Raw genomic sequence first — 19,370 nt, 5'->3', positions numbered from 1 at the left:
ACAAAAGCAGCAATATTGTTGGACAAGAAGAAAAACCAAGGGTTATCGTATCGAATAATTTACATCTTCCTTAGTAATCAACGATACATCAAAGGTAATGAAAATCGAAATAACAGATAGACATATTTCCTTTCATCCGTCCGACCATCGGTGGAGGTAGATTTACCTCGTCTACTACGCGTTTACCGCTACCATTTTATTAGCTTTGGTGGGAATCTATTTACTTTCTCAGACTCATTCTTTTTTGGAAGCCAACCACGTTGAAAATGTTTAAAATATAAAAATGGACAATTTCTTGTTAAAAAAAGGGAAATTAGAATTTAATATATTCCGCGGATGAAAGTACAACCTTGATCGAGTCAAGTATAAATAATGATGTTTGTTACGAACATCGATGAAGCTTAACAAAATAATAAATAATCACAAAAACACGTTTTCACGAATATAAGCGCCCACGTACGAGCAAGCTCATTTTCATCTCCACATTACGTAACGACAGGACGTTTCGTCCGCACGCTTGAAATCGTTCCATCAAAACGCAACCTATCCGACATCGATCTCGACGTACGTAGATATTCTTGTTTTTGCGGACAACTAGACGGAGGAATGGTCGAAAGGCTAGTCGGCTGCCAAGCCTTGGATCGCTCGATGTAGAAAAATATCGAAGATCGAGGGAAGGCGCTAGAGATGGCTGGAACTACTATTTGCGAATCACGAATGATTTAATCGCGTTCGTTCTCAATCACGGTGACTTTCCATAATGATTTCTGATTTTTTGTAATCGCTTCCGATTAACGAGAGATTAAAACGTGTTTTTTGTTTTGGTTCAAGTTATAAAAAATGTTTTCAACGTAAGTTGATAGGTAATCATAGAACAAGAAATAGCGATAGTAAGAACGAATAAATAATCGTTTTATTCTCTTTAAGAAAGTATCGAGGGTGTTGAACGAAAAATTGAGTAATTTAGAACTTGTAAATTACTTCCTGAAGGCTCGTATATTCGGTGCAGCGTGCGCCATCTGCTGAATGCACTAGCGGGCTAGGCGAGTGGGAGGTGGGATCGAGAGCGGTCGAGTACGGTCCTGGCGTTTAGTTGACGTCTCCGCTCGGTCGGCGGCGCACAGGTCAGATTCTTGTCGAGACACGAGGCTTTGCACGTTTCCACGACGCTTGTACGTCCGTGACCCGTGGCTAAGTCACCGCTTGATCATGATCCGATCAGTACCAGCTGACTTGTTCGTCAGGATGTTTGTCCGCGTTGTGTTGTTGTCGCGTTTTTAAGGAACCTCGGTCCCGTTTCTCTCTCGCGAATAAATCGTTAGTTAGCGGTGCTCGTAGGGTGTACACGTCGACGAAACAGAACGCGAACGACACGCTTAAATCGAGGTGTAAATGCGCTATGCGCGGTGGAATGGCGGCAGTGGTGAGTGTCGTGATGGTGTTTTGAAAGGACACGTTTACCCACGTGGAACGCGGTGCCAGTTTTCGTCGTCGGCCGTACGAACAGTAAGGACAGAAGGAAGAAAGGAAAAGGCGAACGAGACAGGAAAGGACACTCGAGCCGGAGGCGAGTCGCGGAGGCAGAGAAGAAAAAGAAAAAGCGAAGGGACGGGAGAGAGGTGGATAGAAAACGGCGACGAGCGAAAGACAGAGGGGCAAAAAAAAAAAAAAGATAGAATGAAGATGCCGAGACGCCGAGTGACTCTTGTTTGATCGTGAATAACACGTGGGGAAACGACGCGGGAGAGGGTTTCCCCCTGTAAACCAACTATTTTCTCGCCCGATATAATGGGAGGACACGCCAAAGAATTCCCGTATCTTGACGATCGATCGTTCCTCGGCGCGACGAAGGTGCACGACAAACGCTGGAAAACGGCATCCTGTCGCACGAATACGCGCAAACGGTAAACGATGCTGCGCACACGAGCGTGTGTAGAGTTTCATATGGTGGCGGTAGTGCGTGTGGCTTGTTCCTCGGCGGCGTAACTTGTCTGTCGGTGACCGGAAAACAAACGGCCGAGGTCGGGGCCGAAGTCCCCGATGCAAAACGCGTCGCGATCAATGTAATAAACAAACGCCCTGACAGGAACGTGTCTGACACGACGCTTTTACCCTCTTTGCTGCCTCTGGCGCGTGACGTAATCCATTCAAGCGCTTACTACGCAATACGGGACGCGGGCACCTCTCTTTTTCTCTTTCGCTCTCGCTCTTTCTTCCTCCCTCTCGATCCAACCCTTCTTTTTCTTGACTCTTAATAATGGCGACGCAAGAAACTCTTTCGTCGTCGTTTGTTGTTGTTTGTTGTTAGTGTTACCGACCGTTGCCGTTGCACGCGTTGCACAATTAGTTTCCTTTATCGTGTCTTGTTCTTACGAAACCGTGTTTGTCTTTTGTATCTCGCACGTGTCTCCTCTGTAATCGTTCTGTTTTTCTCCAGGCTGACAGCGCCGCGTATCCTTTCGGTACCGAGAAATTCTCTAATTGCTCGAGATAGCGCGAAATTTCGCGCGAGACCACCCTTTCTCTTTTACCCTCCCTCCCCGACACTCTCGAAAGTTTTCTTTCTTACCACTGACGCGGATTAAAAGTGTTCTCGCCACCGAACCACGAGTACCGGCCGCGTTGTGTCTTGAAACGTATCGTGTTTAAAAAGGTATTCCAATACCGAGTAATACGAGTAACATTGTTTAGATCGAGCAATGCCCAAACACGCTGCCCCGAACAAGTTCGCTGAACTGATTTCCTGCCATATTTCCAAAGGATACTTCTTCGCGTTGCATGAAACATTTTTAATGCGCGTCAGGACTAAAGTCTCGAACGTAATAGGGATACACATACGTATACGTATACGTCGTCGTAACGTTTAGGAAAACGTTGGTTTTGTTCGATAACCAGGATTCCGTTGCGACGCGTGGACTAACAACCTGTTCGAAGGTGAGATAAGGTAAACAAGCGGCGCGTGGTTCGCTCGTAGGCAGCATATTCCAGCGATTCGTTCGATTTATTTTATTTGCGACGTTAACTACGCGTTAAGGCGACACGAATCATCGCGTTCGTGGGGACAGACGCGCGCGCGCGCGCTCTCTCTCACAGTCTTTGTCCTAAATAATCCCTCGAGCGAAGTTGAGGAAAAGGACGGAATTTCGTGCGCGTCGAGAGACCACGAGTTGCTTGCGTATCTTGTGAAATGCCCGGGCTGTGAAGCCTTGAAAAAGTTCCGGCTAAGCGACGGAGAAAAGCAGAATTAGCGTGTTGCGTGTGTTTTGTAATCGTCCGCGTACGACCACATCGATCGTACGGAGGTTGGCCTCACATGATCTATAACGTTTTACGTTTTCTTGCTTGTTTCATTTACGCAGTGATTTTGGACTATCGGCGTGCCGAGTAATGTGGGACACGGCAGTGGTGCTCGAGTAGTGATTGTGTTATCGACGTGTCATCATCGCGGCTCGAATCCACTTTGCGGACTGGAATGTAATACGTATCTATGAGACACGTAAGTATTTGCGCATAAAAGTTCGAGCACGTTCTAACACTGATTCCAAACACGCTTTCCGCGATAATTGCGCGCAATAGGCGATCGTGCCTTTGGAATTCTTTCGACGAATAGATACTACGCAGATACAGTGAGTCACGAAATTATTGGCGCACGCAGAAAGCGTTAGAAATACCAAGAGTAAAGGAAATAACACAAGATTTCTTTTACGCTTTTTTATTGGAAAAAACACAATGTCTAGACCGTGAACTTGCAATACCATGAACAAGAATAATAACACGATTCCGTGTATCGTAACAAAATTAATATAACGATCTTATGTTTTGTAGGATAACCCTTATTGTCTCGTCGCTTTGGAAAATCGTTTTGGCATGGATTCTACAATTTAAAAAAAAAAAAAATGGTCTATATTGCGCCATTTATCTTCTAATCTGCTTTGCAGTCCCGCTTTATTAGTTACCAGATACTTTTCTATTTTTTAACTAGTCTGTCCCTCGTATCGTTTCAGCGAAATTCGGTGACGGAGGCGGTTTATTTATGACATTCGAGCAGTTCTATAGCAGCCATTATCTTGATATAACCGAAATTTGTCGGGAATATCCAGTTTTGGGCACTTGGTGTTAGGAGGTATTTTATAGAATTAAAAAACAACTGTAATGCTTCTTCTATTCCATTTTTTACATCGTTCTAGTTGTACAAGATGTTGAAGCGTACGACGTTGACTTTGTAACGCTTCTTCTGCGTATTGTTCTAACAATGTTTTGTCTGCCTTGTCTAGACGTAACTTTTCGTAATTGTTCGTGGATAACTCACGCACAGCCGGGGGAGTTATCTACCACGTGCGTCGAAACATTGCCATGACATTTGATTACTAGGAAGCGATTGAACGCAAATAAACACACGTCATTTTTCTATTGAAACGATCTTTTTTCCTGTACAAGCGTGTGTGTATCCGTGAGAAGATTAACGACTGTCGTCGATAGCAATTACAACATGATAAACGTACTAATCTTTATTAACAAAAATACAAATTGTTCGAAAATTAATTAATCGTCGCAACGGGCAACGTGTTATTGAATTAATGCTGACAATTACTCGCGGTGATAGTAAAAATCGTAAATTACGTTTTATTGCTCGCGTAACAATACTATCGTTTAAACAATTCCCAAATACTTTTCTCATACATGGTGTATCATACGTGTGAATTTCTTTCAACTTGTAACGTGTAATTAAAATGAGCATTTTTATCTGTTCTTTGCGTAACGTTTTGACGTAGTAGAGGAATTCATTGTAAACGATACATTTTGTTACGGCTAGAATGCCTCGATGAACAGTGCAATCGATTCAAGTGCACGGTCGCGAGACCTTGAGAGAAAAAGGTGAAAATTTGGACGAGCGGAAACGATTGGAAAAAAGGTTACGTAACCGAGATGAAAAGAAACGGGTCGGTCGTTCGGCAAACGGTCGTGTCTGCGTCGCATGTTCGCGGGCAAAGCTTTTTTCGCCGTCGAGTATTTTGGACAGTAAACACAAAAAAGATAGACACGCGCGCGGCAGTGGCGCTCCTCGTCGTTACACTCGATCGCCCCCATTATCTTGCTCGAACGTAATCGGTTGCGGTCTAAAAATACACACAATGATGTCTCGAACACGCTGGATGCAACAGTCTCGCGAGTCTAGCATCCCGGAATGCGATAACGATCGCGAGAAACTTCGACATCATCGCGGAACGGAAGCAATAAAGCTTCCGGGTCTTTCCTAGTCGCGTCCCGCCACTGTGTTATAACCCCTCGTTGGTTATTGCGTGGTATCGTGGTACCGGAGGGTGCTCCAGTTAGCTGGATTTACGCTATTCGATCGTTACACTGTGGGGCAATGCCAAACGCGGGAAACAGTCATTTTGGACGAATATCCACCACGAAAAGAAAAATTTGCGCGATTTTAGAGCCGGATCGAGCGGAGACGCCGCCGAAATAAACGCCAATTCGATTCGAATCGCACCAATTCTTGTGACACGAATTGGCACCTTCATGTACTCACAGAACGATCCGAAAAAGTAGTTTTTAAATTATTGTATCGACTCGTTAGTTGGGGAGAAATTAATTTTAAGTATATACAAATTTTAATGGGAAATTCTAGAGGCCAAAATAAGACTAAAATCAAGGATTCGTTGATCGAGGCTTCGTTAAACATTTATTATTTATTAAATAATTTTTTTCTCGAAAATGAGTAGGATTTCAGGGGTATGTCTATTCACCACAAATTTTCGTAATTGACCCCCGGAACCGAAAATAATTTTTCCAGAACGATTTGAAAAAATTTATTTTCGCCGAAAAATTTAGGCGCCTAGAATTTTTTTCTCGAAATGGATAGGATTTCGGGGGTATCTGTAATGACCAAAATTGATTAGAATTGACCCCTCTAGCTAGTAATAATTTTTCCAGAACATTTAAAAATTTTTTTTTCGTCGAAAAATTTAGGCTACTCGAATTTTTTTCTCGAAAGTGCGTAGATTTTCGGGGGTATGTTTATTGACAAAAAATAATTGTAATTGACCGCCGGAACCGAAAATAATTTTTTCAGAACGATTTGAAAAAATTTATTTTCGCCGAAAAATTTAGGCGCCTAGAATTTTTTTCTCGAAATGGATAGGATTTCGGGGGTATCTGTAATGACCAAAATTGATTAGAATTGACCCCTCTAGCTAGTAATAATTTTTCCAGAACATTTAAAATTTTTTTTTCGTCGAAAAATTTAGGCTACTCGAATTTTTTTCTCGAAAGTGCGTAGGATTTCGGGGGTATGTCTATTGACAAAAAATAATTGTAATTGACCCCCGTAAACAAAAATAATTTTTCCGTGAATGATTTGAAATTTTTTAATAACTTTTTAACGAAGCCTCAATCAACAAATTTGTATTCTCAATCTTATCTATAACTGTTTGAAAAGTTTCCTAGCCTTAATAAAATCAATACTAATGTAATATCAGAATATACATATTGTCAGCTGCGATAGATAAGTTTGATAGTCCGAAACAAAACCACATAGAAGGAATTCGGTCTGTTTCATTAAAAATTTGGAAAGAAATTGTAATAACGCCGGAGGTTAGTTCGTTCTCTGCCTCTCGAACGGAGAGAGGCTGATCGAGTGTCGCAACATGGAAAAGCGGTAAACATGTTTTATTTGCCGAGAAGTCTTACATAACGTATTTTATGGTTGTACAAGTTTCCATATACTTGTTTAGTTCGTATTAGAAAGACGAGTGTACACGTTCCATCAACGGCGGCCTTGAAATGTTCTCGGTGTCTTCGCCTAACCGAAACTTGTTCAGTCAAGGTTTAAAGCGCAACGATAAAGATGCAACTGTGTAACTGGTTTCGTGGAAAAATGCAACTTGCTTTCAGTTTAATAGTCGAGATGCGATTGACTACTAAGATAACTTGGAACGAACACTTTGCTTGCTAGCGCGGTATCGTGAATGATTTGCAATTTAATGGTTTTTCATATAATTTATTTACTTGTTAAAGAACTACGCAGCAGTCTCTGCGGTAATTTCTCAAAAAGGCAACGTAACTTCGCATTAACGATCGTTTACAGTGTTAACTGCGGGTAGAAATAGCGTTGGTAATAGCCTGGTATTCGAAAGGTGTTTGTTGCAAGGCTGTAAACGGAAGTTGAAAATTGTAAAAAGAATAGCAGGATCCAGGGGCTTTTAAATTGTACCCTTGCACCGCAAAAATCGGTGAAACGTTGTCCAGGGTGTCTGGAAGCAAAAGTCATTACGGGGAATTACGATCCTCCGGCACACATAATTTGGATCTGCGCGAAAGCGACGCGTGGGCCGCGCCGCGGAGCTTCCTGGCCACGTTTTCTCACGGTGCACGTCCAGTCTGTCGATCCTGGCGTTCCTCGCCGCCTGAAAATAGATCGTGTCGATCGATCCGCGGGGATCGAATTGCCGCGCCGCGGTCGGTAGCCGGCCAGCTGCTTCGTCGGCGACTTTTATCGACGGGGAAGGATGCTCGATTCGGATATCCGGAGACGGAGCAATTTCAAAAGTCATTAACCCCTCGAGCGAGCATTTAACTGGCATCCTATTGTGCGCTGGATGATCATTCAAATCAGCATTCCGGTTATGTAGATGCACACCGTGTACTCGAAATCTTTATACGGGAGCACCTTTGGAGCAGACCTGGCTGGTCGGTCCGTTACTCTCGAAACGTTTGTCCGTGAAAATTCCACACGGTATATTGTCTATACGATCGAAAGTCGGAGGTAGGGTGAAACTGTACGAAAAATGGACGTTTTTCAATGAGAGGAGGAAAATTGTTTCGGGATCCGCGTTGGAACGAGGACACGGCCAGTTTTGCGAACGACTAAGACGAATGCAAGCACAGATAATAGCGGATTATTTCTAGAAGCGTAAATTATATTTACACGCGTAAATAACACCGGTGCGCGTCCAAACGAACCCGATGGCAGGGAAATCTTGTTTGCGTTATTGTGACGCGACCCGCACGCGCAGTCGAGAGACAAACGACAGAGCCAAAAATTGCATCGTTGCGTCAGCCAGCGTCGATCGTTTGCGTCACGTGCCCTATTTGTTATACCTTGAAGGGCCCGAGCCAGAGCGCGAAGTTAACGAGAAATCATAGTATTCCCTAACGCGTTCACTGCCAGATCCAAATTCGAAAACGTTTTTATATTTATTTGTTTTTTTTTGTGAGTTCGTTGACTGGACAGGTAACCAACCGATGGGAATGTGGAGAATAAGTAATCGCGTACACGCGCGTCATCGTGGACGAAGGTATTAATGAAACTTTGTCCGTAGCGATGTGTAATTTCACACGTTCGTACGATTGCAAAATACCGCGTGTTTCGTGCGATCGCGGCAAGCTTTAATCACGGGTAAACCAATTATATCGTTACGAGACAGCTGTTACTACGTATTACGTCGTGGCCACCGGTAATACGCCATACGTTATACGGAGATAGTCTTATCGATCATGGTTTTACGCGATGCTAATCTTAGTAATTTTCAGGATATGACTTCCTTCGAGCGCGAACATTTCTCGTTACATATTCATACTTTATTCATATTTCGCAACATTTTAGTTTCGATCTTCGGATAAGTCGTTGCACGATTTTGGCAAAAAGTTCGTCGGTACTTCCCACCGTGAGCTCGCGTTCACGATCTCGGTCTTCTATGGCGCGAAAGCTTGGGGATTGGAATCTCATTTTCACATTTATCTCGTAAAAATTAGTTCGTTCGCGAAACTTGATCGTTCGTTGGATCGTGTTTAGGATGGAACGATAATTGGTGGTCGGGGGAGATTGAGAACGGTTCGAGATCGGCCCTCGGACTGGAAAGTTTCGGCACGAGGTTACAACGTCATGTCCATCTAATTATGGTCCGCTTAACATAACGCGTCGCTCGTGAGTCAGCTGTTGACGACGTTCCTTCAAACGTTTTGCTAACCTCGGTGGTGTTCAGTCTCTGTTCGACCGAGTACCCTTGCCTCCACCTCCGACGACAATGGAAAGTTGTTGGCAAATCGGTGCCACCACGTCGACGCGTCACGAAAGCCACACGGGTTCGTAGAATATTCTTTATCGTGTTGTGTCAATACGAGGCCGGAAATGTGTTACGTGAGAACGCGACGTCGCGCGTACTCGAACGCACGTAGTTTTCTTAATATGTACTCGATGCGTAGAACGCGTCGCGTTCCCAACGAAACACTTCCCTAACCCAGACCTAAACGTGTTTAGATAAGAAACCCCGCGTCGAAGAGGAACTTTTCCTCTCGATCGATAGTTGTCGGTATAATTAACGTCGTTGTACCTTCTTTTACAACACCTTTTCTACGTGGTAACTCGGCCATTTTCACCATAGAAACTAATGATAGGGTTGATAGACGTTTCCGTGGGAGCAAATTATTTTTACGAAAAGCTCGTTCGTGTGTACGGGAGAATGAAATTGGGCGGTCAAACTGGCACGTTTCCGCCCATTCATAACTTGACGCGACTCCGATAACGAGCCGATAAGCGGCAGATTGGTTCGCGTGCCTGGGCCCTCCTTTCCTTATCGCCCACTCCCTCCAGGAATTTCAGACGATGCACACGAGCAAACGAGCCGCTCCAATTTTCCAACTCGAAAGCTCGTTTGGATTTTCTTGCTCGAGGGGGAATTATTCTCGCGTAACGGCCCTTAAAGTATCTCCATTGAATTCTTTTAAATTGCAGAAAGATGCATAAATAACATCGGCATCGAGTCGAAGCTCATTTCGTGTTGATAAGTTTTTATTTAGGTAATGAATTGGAAATCGTTTCATCATCGAGTTGATCCTGTTTACTTCCGAATAAATACATAGATGAATGGAACGTTCGTTCTTCCAATCAATCGTCCCCCTTTCCGTTCGTTGTTTCTTCCCACTGAAATTCAACGAGCGCTCTTGATTATCGAATACTAAACAAGAGAATGAAGGTGGAACCGTTCGATAACAAGTCCAGCGTGATTTTGTTCCCCCCTCGTCGAATACATTTAATCATGCTCGAATAAATGTAGGAAACGAAGCGATATCGCGTACTTACCATTTTTTGGCAAGAGAAAAGTTTGATAAATTCTTTTAGAGCAAAACAATGTTCGATTTGTCACTTGCTATGTTAGCGTTCAAAAATCGTGGGGGAAATTTAATTTAGAGATGCGAAGATAGAGGGTATTGTTTAAAATACCGTCGAGTTCATTTATAGATTAATATAGGTCGCCCTGTGCAACGTAACAGAATCGAGGATAGAGACACAGCGAGGGAGACGTTCAAAAATGAAAGATCTGGGACAACTCTGTAGATTTATCTAGGTTAACTAGGTTAACTTACGCGTACTCGCGGCAAAATGCTACCGAGGAAACGTGTCGAGCATGCGTAAAATTATTTACAAAATGATAACGATCGAGTTATCAAAATTGCTGATAGCCAATATTAATAATGTAAAACATCGACATCTCTACGTATGTACCCTTAACGCGAGGAAAGCAAAGATGACGAACGATCGTCGAGGGTTCCCGACGATTCCCCGCTCTCTTCGTGAGACAAAACATATCGGCTCAGTCTATAAATGGGTCGGTTGGTTTGTTGCGAGCGCGGGTAAACTCTCGGAGGACTCTCGAACTGGAAGAAATTTCCCGAAGGGCCGCTCTAACGTCACCACGTGGCATTGGATTGATTGCAGGCGAGTGGATCCGAACAGGGAAACCATGAGGGCCAGGAAGTTGTTGAACCTCGACAGACAGCTTCTCTGAACGAAGCCGCGATGTGATCATCGGTGCCCCCGGAACTTCCCAAAGAGACTTTTGCTAGTAGAAACCGTGATCGCGGAGAGGAGAGAGAGGGTTCTCGTAGCTCGCGAGTCCCCTTCGATGGAAATCGGAAGTCTTTGCAAGGTCGTTGCTGGAGCTTTCGGGCGAAGGTATCCTCGGCGGCCGGAAACAGTTCGATCCAGGATACAACGCGAGCGTTCGAAAATTGCAGTCTATGCGGGACGTGGAAGGGAGAGTATGAGACGCAAAGGTTCGTAACGAGGTCGACGGGGAGCCATTAACCGAGCAGCTGCAACAGTTCGTCGTTCTTGATCGTTCGCGCGAAGTAGAAAGTCGAAATCTTCGCGAAGAACCGAGGAACTTGATCCGATTCCAAATTACGCGGGTCTACGGATTCTCGGTGCGTAACCGGGAGAGGAAGATCGATAGATCGCGAGGGAGCGTGTTGCCGATGTTGTTGGCTCGGTAATCGAGCTAGTCAAGGTTCGTAATAGTCTTTGTACGCGCGGGTCCGCCTCGACGACGATCGATCGTCGGCCGATTGATTGGGAGAAGCGTGCGGAGGTGGAAGAACCGAAGGGGTGGGATAATTTAAGAAGGTTTGACGATAGCTTCGTCAATAGTACAGTGTCGATGAGACAAGGAGATGAGGATGAGGTGGTGGTCGCTGCTGATCGTGTTCCTTTGCGTCGCGGCGCGCCTGGCGTGCTGCCAGGAGAAGAGCTGGTCCGAGACGACGAATTACCGCGACAAAACCGCTAAGGGCAAATACGATCCCGATTATGTGGACAGGAAGAACGCCGCCGGCCTTCGCGAGGACGGATACCGCGAACGCGGCGACTCGATCGTTCTCTACGACGATCAAGAGTTCTACGATCAAATCGATTCCCATAGGAACAACAGAGCGATCGATGCTTCCAGGTACTTTGGTACAATTAATCGTATCTCCACGATGCGCCGGAAACAGACGCGACTCGCACGGGGTAGAATATTACACACCGAGGGAAATTGTTCCTCACGATCGATCAAAAATTGTTCCATTGTAAAGAGTATCGTATCGGTCACCAGTGAGAATATCCTACCTCGTTTTCAAAGGGTTGTTTTCTATGAGAAGGAAAGAAATTTTTCAATCGAATTTACCTCGTTAATGCAAGAGAAGGATTAAACAGAACTTGGACCTTTCTCGAGAACCGCGAATAGGCATAGTTTACTCCGAATCTGTAATTGCAGCGTAGTAAAGAATGAAATTCCTTTGCACTACCATGCAAAAATCCGGAAATTTATTTCTCTGTGGTTGTAGATCGACGGAAGCGAACGCGAAACTGAACCAGCAGTCCGGCCAGCTGTCGAATCTTCCGAAACCGATCGTCAAGTCGACGGACACGGTCCACAGAAGGCCCACGGGAAGAATAAAAAGTATAATGATCGGGGACGGTATTTGCCACAGTATAGACATTCGGAACAGCGTGGCGCACTTCGCGATCTTGAAGAACTGCCGCGTGATAGAGGGTGATCTGCAGATCGTCTTGATCGAGGACAGTACCGAGACAGACTTTCAGAACATTCACTTTCCCGAGCTTCGAGAGATCACCGGTTATCTGTTGTTCTATCGTGTTAACGGACTAAAGAGCCTCGTGAATCTGTTCCCGAATCTCGAGGTGATCAGAGGGAACGCCCTGCTCACCGATTACGCGTTTATGTTGTACGAGATGCAGAATCTCCAAGAGGTAAGGTTCTCTGTCGCCGCGATTTCCCCATATACTACTTTTTACTTTCGATTTTCACTCGTAAAGTTTTAAACGGGGTTGGTTACACATGGTCAACTGTCTGAAAAATCGCGTGGAAAAATCAAGCGATGGGTTCTACGCGGGAAAAGGAAAAAAAGGGTTCGGTGTGGACGTTTTCGCTGTAACTCGGAAACAGCGTCGAACTTTTTTTTAATTGTTTTCGTGCGCAGAATCTATCATCGAAGCGGATCTCCCACGTGGCACGGGACACCACCGTGTATTTTCGTGGCCGGCGGCTATCGCGCGAAAAAGGTAAACGCGGATCAAAAGTTCTGTTTGCGGAGCAAATATTTTTTCAAGCCGCGTGCAAGCCTCTTCGAAACGAAACAATGTTTGACGCGGTACGTCGCCGGCGCGCGCGATTCGCATACTCTTGGCTGTTGGTTCACAAAATACACGGCGGATCAACATTCGCTTAGATAGCAAATATTTGCCGTATCATTTTTGTGGGAGAATTGTTTCTTCGGTTATCAGCCGTGATTCATTGGCGTTCGCGGGGGAGGAGAGCTCGGGCGAAAAAAAAATAGAGTAAACATTGCCGATGGATCGATCGATAGACGGGCCCGGTTGGTCGATTTGCGTCACGAAACGTTAATTTCCCCGATCGCATTCCCACGGGCGAGTTCGGGACGAGTACTGGCTTCGATGCTCCGTTCTAATTTACTCGGCGCGGCCAGTTGACCCGCTGGGTCAAGTAACGTTAATTAGTCAATCGAATTAACCGGCCGTTCGACCTCTGGCTGCCGATATTACGCTTGAATCGTGGCCGCGTATTCTTTTCGCAGATCGGGCTGAAGAAACTCACGGAAATCTCGAGGGGCAGCGTTCGCATCGAGAAGAACCCGGCTCTCTGTTACACCAACACCCTCAACTGGACCCTTATCGTTTCGGTGGGCGAAAATGTTATCAAAGACAACGGGGAGGAAGCTTCTTGTCCCGGTATGTTTTCTCAGCCTTTCCAACGAGTCCCTTCATCGATAATCGACCTCTTGACGAAACGGTATCGCGCGACGATATTACGGTCCTTTTGCAAATCCAATTACCAAACTGGGAATGTTTATGCGGTTGCATAAATATACCTTTAGGAAGTAGATAAGAAAAACTTTGATAAATTTATTACGCACGTCGTGTATTTTTCTCCATGTTTATTTTCATACATCGCGTATGAAGTTCGCATATATCAACATATTTTATGCGCACAAACATTCGCGGTCTAGTAATTACTTGTGCAGTCATGCGAGTTAGCCACTCGAAAGGCGACCAATTGCTATTTTCAACGTTAAGAAATATTTGATAACGTTTCGTGGCAGTATTTAAACAATGTTAAAAACAAATTCCTCTGTTCCGTGGTTCCGTGATTACCAACATTGTTCTCCCGTTTGAAAGATGGGAACTCGAGGAGCCAGAAAAGTTATATGTAATCCCAGTTTCGATTATCCCTCTTTTGTGGTTACAGGATGTTCCCATTGTCCGGAGGGTTTCTGTTGGACGGCTCAGCACTGTCAAAGGATAGAAACGCCAAAGTGTCACGAACAGTGTCTCGGGGAGTGTCACGGGCCATCGGACAGCGAATGCTACGTCTGCAAGCACTATAGACACAAAGGGAAATGCATCCAAACCTGTCCTAGTCACCTGTAAGTGACGTTGCCAAAGTCTTTCGATCTTGAAAATTCAGCCACGAGAATAAAAAGGAAATGTTACTCGTAGATACGCCTATCTTTCGAGACGCTGCGTCACGAAGGACGAGTGCATACAAATTAATCGTTTGAAGAGGTTGCACCACCAAAAATTGGAGGAGGGACAGTCTTGGCGACCGTTCAATGGGACTTGCATGATTCAGTGTCCTGACGGGTATGAAGATGCGCTCGATGAGAACAATGTACGTAGATTTCGATTGATTTATTATGTTTAGAGGGTCCCGACAAATTTCTTTAGCGCTTTTCCAGCCTATCGTAACGCGAATTTCTGCACGGTTACAGATGACCACGTGTCGAGTTTGCGAGACACACTGCCGGAAGGTCAGCCACGGTGCTTTGATACGTCATATCTCGGACGCTCAAAGCTTCCGTGGCATAACCGTGGTGAAAGGTGCTCTGGAGTTCCAGATCGGGAACGATTACTCGAACATAATGAACGAACTGAGCGAAGCGTTTGGCCTAATCGAGGAGATCACGGACTATTTGAAGATCACTCGTTCGTTCCCCATCACGTCGCTGGGATTTTTTAAAAAGCTCAAAGTCATCAAGGGGGAAACCTTGGACACGACCGACGCGAGTCTGGCCGTACTCGATAACCCGAACTTGTCGAATCTGTTCCCGCCGGAGCAGAAGATCAAAATCGAAAGGGGTAAGCTATTCTTTCATTACAATCCGAAGCTGTGTCTATCCAAGATCATACAGTTGAGCAAGATGGTGAACATGTCGAACTTCACGGATCTGGAGGTGCAACCTGAGTCGAACGGCGACAAAGTGGCCTGCGACATCGTCAACATAAACATCACCGTGAAGAATCTAGGGGCAGATTACGTGGATTTGATCTGGGATAGTTACAAGCCACCGGAAGGCCAGCAGTTGCTCAGCTACCTGTTGAACTACATCGAAACGGAGAACGTAAATATCAGTTACGAGGTGAACAACTGCGGCAGCAACAACACCTGGCAAATACTCGACGTCGATATTCCAAAATTGAACTCTACCGTTTCCAAACATATCACGAACTTGAAACCGTACACCAGGTACGGGGTTTACGTCAAGACCTTCATCGCCAGGAATATGAACTTCTCCGCGAACCCGGTGGGTCAGTCGGAGATCATATTCTTTCGAACGAAAAGCGCCATACCCTCGCGTCCGACGAACGTGATCGCCACTCCTCTGTCCGAAAACGAGATACTGGTCAGGTGGCAGCCCCCCCTACGCTTTCCTAACAGCATCATAGGCTACTATATAGTCTCCAGGACCATAATACCCGAGGAGCAAGATCTGATCTCGTTGCGCGATTACTGCAACGATACGCTGGAGAACGAATTCGAGACCGGGGAGGTGGTGTCCGAAATGATCGACAAGACGCCGGTCTCGAACGCTGCCTCTTGTTGCTCGAAGAACGGGAGGAACAATTGGGTCGCGTCGAACAACAAGTTCGAGATATACTGTCACGAGAACATAACCATCAGCAACGTATCGCCCGGCTGGAAGGACTATTGCGTCTACAACAACTACAATTCCATGAACAATTTCTACGAGCTGGCGAACAATTTTTCCTCTCAATCGGAGAAGGGAAACTTCAAGGGTTACATGAACGAGGCGACAGTCGTCTACAACGTGAGCAACTGGAGCAACTATTCGTTCGTGGTTAAAGACCTGCGTCACTATTCGCGGTATATCGTGTCCGTGTCCGCGTGTGCCACCAAGGTGGACGAATCGCAGATGTGTTCGTCGATCGAGTATGCATACGCCAGAACGAAGAGGCGGGAACACGCGGACGATGTCTGCAACGTCAAGGTTCGTGTGACGAACAACACTATCGTGGAGGTGTCTTGGGACTTGGTGAAAGACCCGAACGCGGTCACGGTCTCGTACACCATAGAGTACACGAACCTGGACATCAGGGACGCGAAGAAGAGCACCGAGTGCATACCGCACACAGGCCGCAAGGAGAAGTTCAACAGTTACTTCATCAAGAACTTGAGTCCGGGCAAGTATAGTCTACGGATGCGGTCCACGTCGCTGGCGGGGGACGGTGTCTTCTCGGACATGGTTTATTTTACCTTGGGCGCCTCGAACACCGCCCCCATCACGCTGATCTCGTTGCTCACTATGGCTGTTCTTTCCGTGATCCTGATCGTGATGTTCCTGTTCTTGAGAAACGAGCACAAGAAAAGGAAGCAGGAGAGGTTGATAGCCAGCGTGAACCCGGACTACATAGAGATCAAGTACGTGATCGATGAGTGGGAGGTGCCCAGAGAGAGCGTCGAGATCCTGCAGGAGCTGGGTCTTGGTAACTTTGGCATGGTGTATCGCGGATACTTTGACAAGTCCACGCCGGTGGCCATAAAAACCATCTCGAAAACGGCCAGTCAACGGGAGAAGAACGAGTTCCTGAACGAGGCTTCGGTGATGAAGAACTTCTCCACTTACCACATCATCAAGCTTCTGGGCGTCGTGTCCATCGAGAATCCCCCGTTCGTCATCATGGAGTTGATGGAGAACGGGGATTTGAAGACGTATTTGCGTCGTATTCGCGACACCCATCTGATCCCGGACTCGTGCAGAATAATGAGAATGGCGGCGGAAATTGCGGATGGAATGGCCTACCTGGAGTCGAAGAAGTACGTTCATCGCGACCTGGCGGCGAGGAACTGCATGATCTCGGAGAATCTGGTGTGCAAGATCGGTGACTTTGGCATGGCGAGGGACATTTACGAAACCGACTACTACAAGATAGGGAGAAAAGGACTGTTGCCTATAAGGTGGATGGCGCCCGAGAACCTTTCGGACGGCGTGTTTACCTCCGACTCGGACGTCTGGTCCTACGGCGTGGTTCTTTACGAAATTTTGACTCTCGCCGCCATGCCTTATCAAGGATTCTCGAACGAGGAGGTGCTCAGTCACGTACTGCACAAAGGAACCCTCAGTATACCGCGCAATTGTCCCGAGAACATGCAGATGATCATGGAAAAGTGTTTCAAGTGGCGGCCCAACGACCGTCCCACCTTCATGGAGATCGTGGCCGAGCTCGAACCGTTCCTCAGCCAAGACTTTTGCGAGAAATCGTTCTACCACTCCGCGGAGGGCGTAGAGAGTCGGAACTTGGGTATCAAGAAACCTTATCATCCCCCCGCGCCTATTAAGTTTCATTGGGGAAACGAGACTGCCAGGTGGGTGAAGGAGTTCGAGGATAACGTGACGCTTCTCGATCAGACTAAAGCCGGCACTAGCAGAGGCCGTATCTTCAAGAACGGTTTCCAGCATTTTGGTAACGTAACTAACTTGGAAAACGTACCTCTCGATCGGTGAGATCGATCATCGCGTAGCTAATTCTCGACGTGTTCTACGACACCTTCGCAAGTGACAGACTCTTGTAGATGCAATGCACGATGGCGACCAGCCATTAAAAAGATTTTCATCGTTTCTCGTGTTCGAGTCCGTACACGAGCTTAACCAAAAGCGTTTGTGCGCCCGGTGTGCGACGAACCGTGCAGACGCAAAGAGTGTTTCCTAAAGCGCAACCAAAAGCTCTTCACTTCTCAGTCATGCAAGTCTACGAACTGTTCATTCCTTGAAAAGGTAACTTTTACCATTGTCCTGTCGCGTGGATATACAGCGGTGGCCATATAATTATCGACCTTTGAACATTTCAACCTTTATTGCAACATTAAATGCGGTTAATCGGAAATTTCTTGAATATACGTATAATAAGTGTAATTCATTACTCTAGATCAAACACTGTTTTAGGGAATAGTCGAAAAATTTTTGCTTACATTCCAATACTAAAAAAAATATTAACATCTTTAATTTCAAAGGCAGTACAAGTATTTTAAGCGGACGCTAGTTTTAAAAATTGATTTTTAACTCGTCCTTAAGTATATGACCGCCACTGTACGTTGTCTAGAGTAGCGGATTCTTACGCTCTAGAGAACCACGCGTTATAATAACCGTAGAGCCTCCTAACGCGCAAAGAACTGATTAATCTTATACGGAATTGCTGCGTCGTCGTAGAGTCGTCTGCTATGTTGTGCAACAGCGTAGAATGAATTCTTTATTATTTGATGTTCGTTGGACGCAGAGAACGTTGGTTCTGGATAAATGGACACGTTTGTGGATAAGTTTTTTTTTTTTCCTTTTCTGTTAGGTTCGTACTTAGGTGCTGTCCACAACGCAAGGTTTAATACTTTGGGTTATTTCTTTTACAAATAACGCATGTTATCGACTATTTAATTACTTATTTAAGACGTAGGAGGATTAAGATACTGTAAAAAGCAGGGAGGGAGGGGAATGAAATTAATTGCTAAGCGCAAGCGTACAGAGAAAGAAACAATTCGTTGAATACTTCGTTCGTCGGGCGTTTCTTCTGGCCGTTTCCGGAGAAACGATCGAACGAAATTTATAATTGTCGTGTTCCATCGCCAAGGAAATCTCTTGGCGCGTCAAGGTTTACGTATACATATCTATTAATACTCTCACCGTTAGAAATTTCTCAAAGGACTTGGTAAAATTACGGCAATTGTTCTGGTTTCCGTGCGTTCGCGATAGATCCAGATTTTTCTATATCTTCCGTACGAACGATCCAAGCTGTTTTTCTTCGTCGTTGATGCAAAATTATCGGATATTCGAAACGTTCATAGGCCGGGATCAAAATCAATTGGCCGATCAAGTCCGTACCGTTAGACTTGTCCATCAGACCCACGCACACTCTCTCTTTTTCTCTTTCGAGCAGGAAATCAAGCTGGCATGAGACAAAAGTAGAAATTGTGCCTGACATGATTCACAATGGGGGGGATTGGCCTTGAGCGGTCGGTCGAGTTTGATCCAACTATAGTTAGCGATCCTTTTCCTCTTAGGTACAGTACTATGCGAGAGAAAGTACAGTAGCACTCCATACGTTCAAACCATTCGATCAATTAGTATGCCCTTGTAACAATACTTGACCGATTTTCTTTTTGCCAACCGGATTAGGTTCCATGGAGTAATCGGTTCGTTTTGATCGAACTGTTTCTTTATCTCGTAACGGAAACGATTACAATTTCTTACTTTTCGATCTATCGAGTCCTGCCAAA

General features: G+C 45.5%; 1 protein-coding gene across 1 annotated transcript; it reads left to right on the top strand.

Moving 5' to 3' along the window:
- Positions 1–1,065: 1,065 nt before the first annotated feature.
- On the top strand, positions 1,066–19,370 carry LOC122396926 (insulin-like peptide receptor). Its single transcript, XM_043395707.1, has 8 exons — positions 1,066–1,904; positions 3,360–3,496; positions 10,724–11,732; positions 12,112–12,538; positions 13,384–13,537; positions 14,055–14,232; positions 14,306–14,477; positions 14,578–19,370. Exons 3-8 carry the CDS (start codon positions 11,458–11,460, stop codon positions 17,608–17,610), a joined length of 4,239 nt encoding a protein of 1,412 aa, XP_043251642.1. The 5' UTR covers positions 1,066–1,904; positions 3,360–3,496; positions 10,724–11,457; the 3' UTR covers positions 17,611–19,370.

This window comes from Colletes gigas, unplaced genomic scaffold (genome assembly GCF_013123115.1).
Source record: "Colletes gigas isolate AHSC1104 unplaced genomic scaffold, ASM1312311v1 Colletes_gigas_Sc00008, whole genome shotgun sequence".
Classification (NCBI taxonomy): Eukaryota; Metazoa; Arthropoda; class Insecta; order Hymenoptera; family Colletidae; genus Colletes; species Colletes gigas.
The sequence above is the reverse complement of the archived record's forward strand: the minus strand, read 5'-3'. Positions and strand labels throughout refer to the sequence as shown.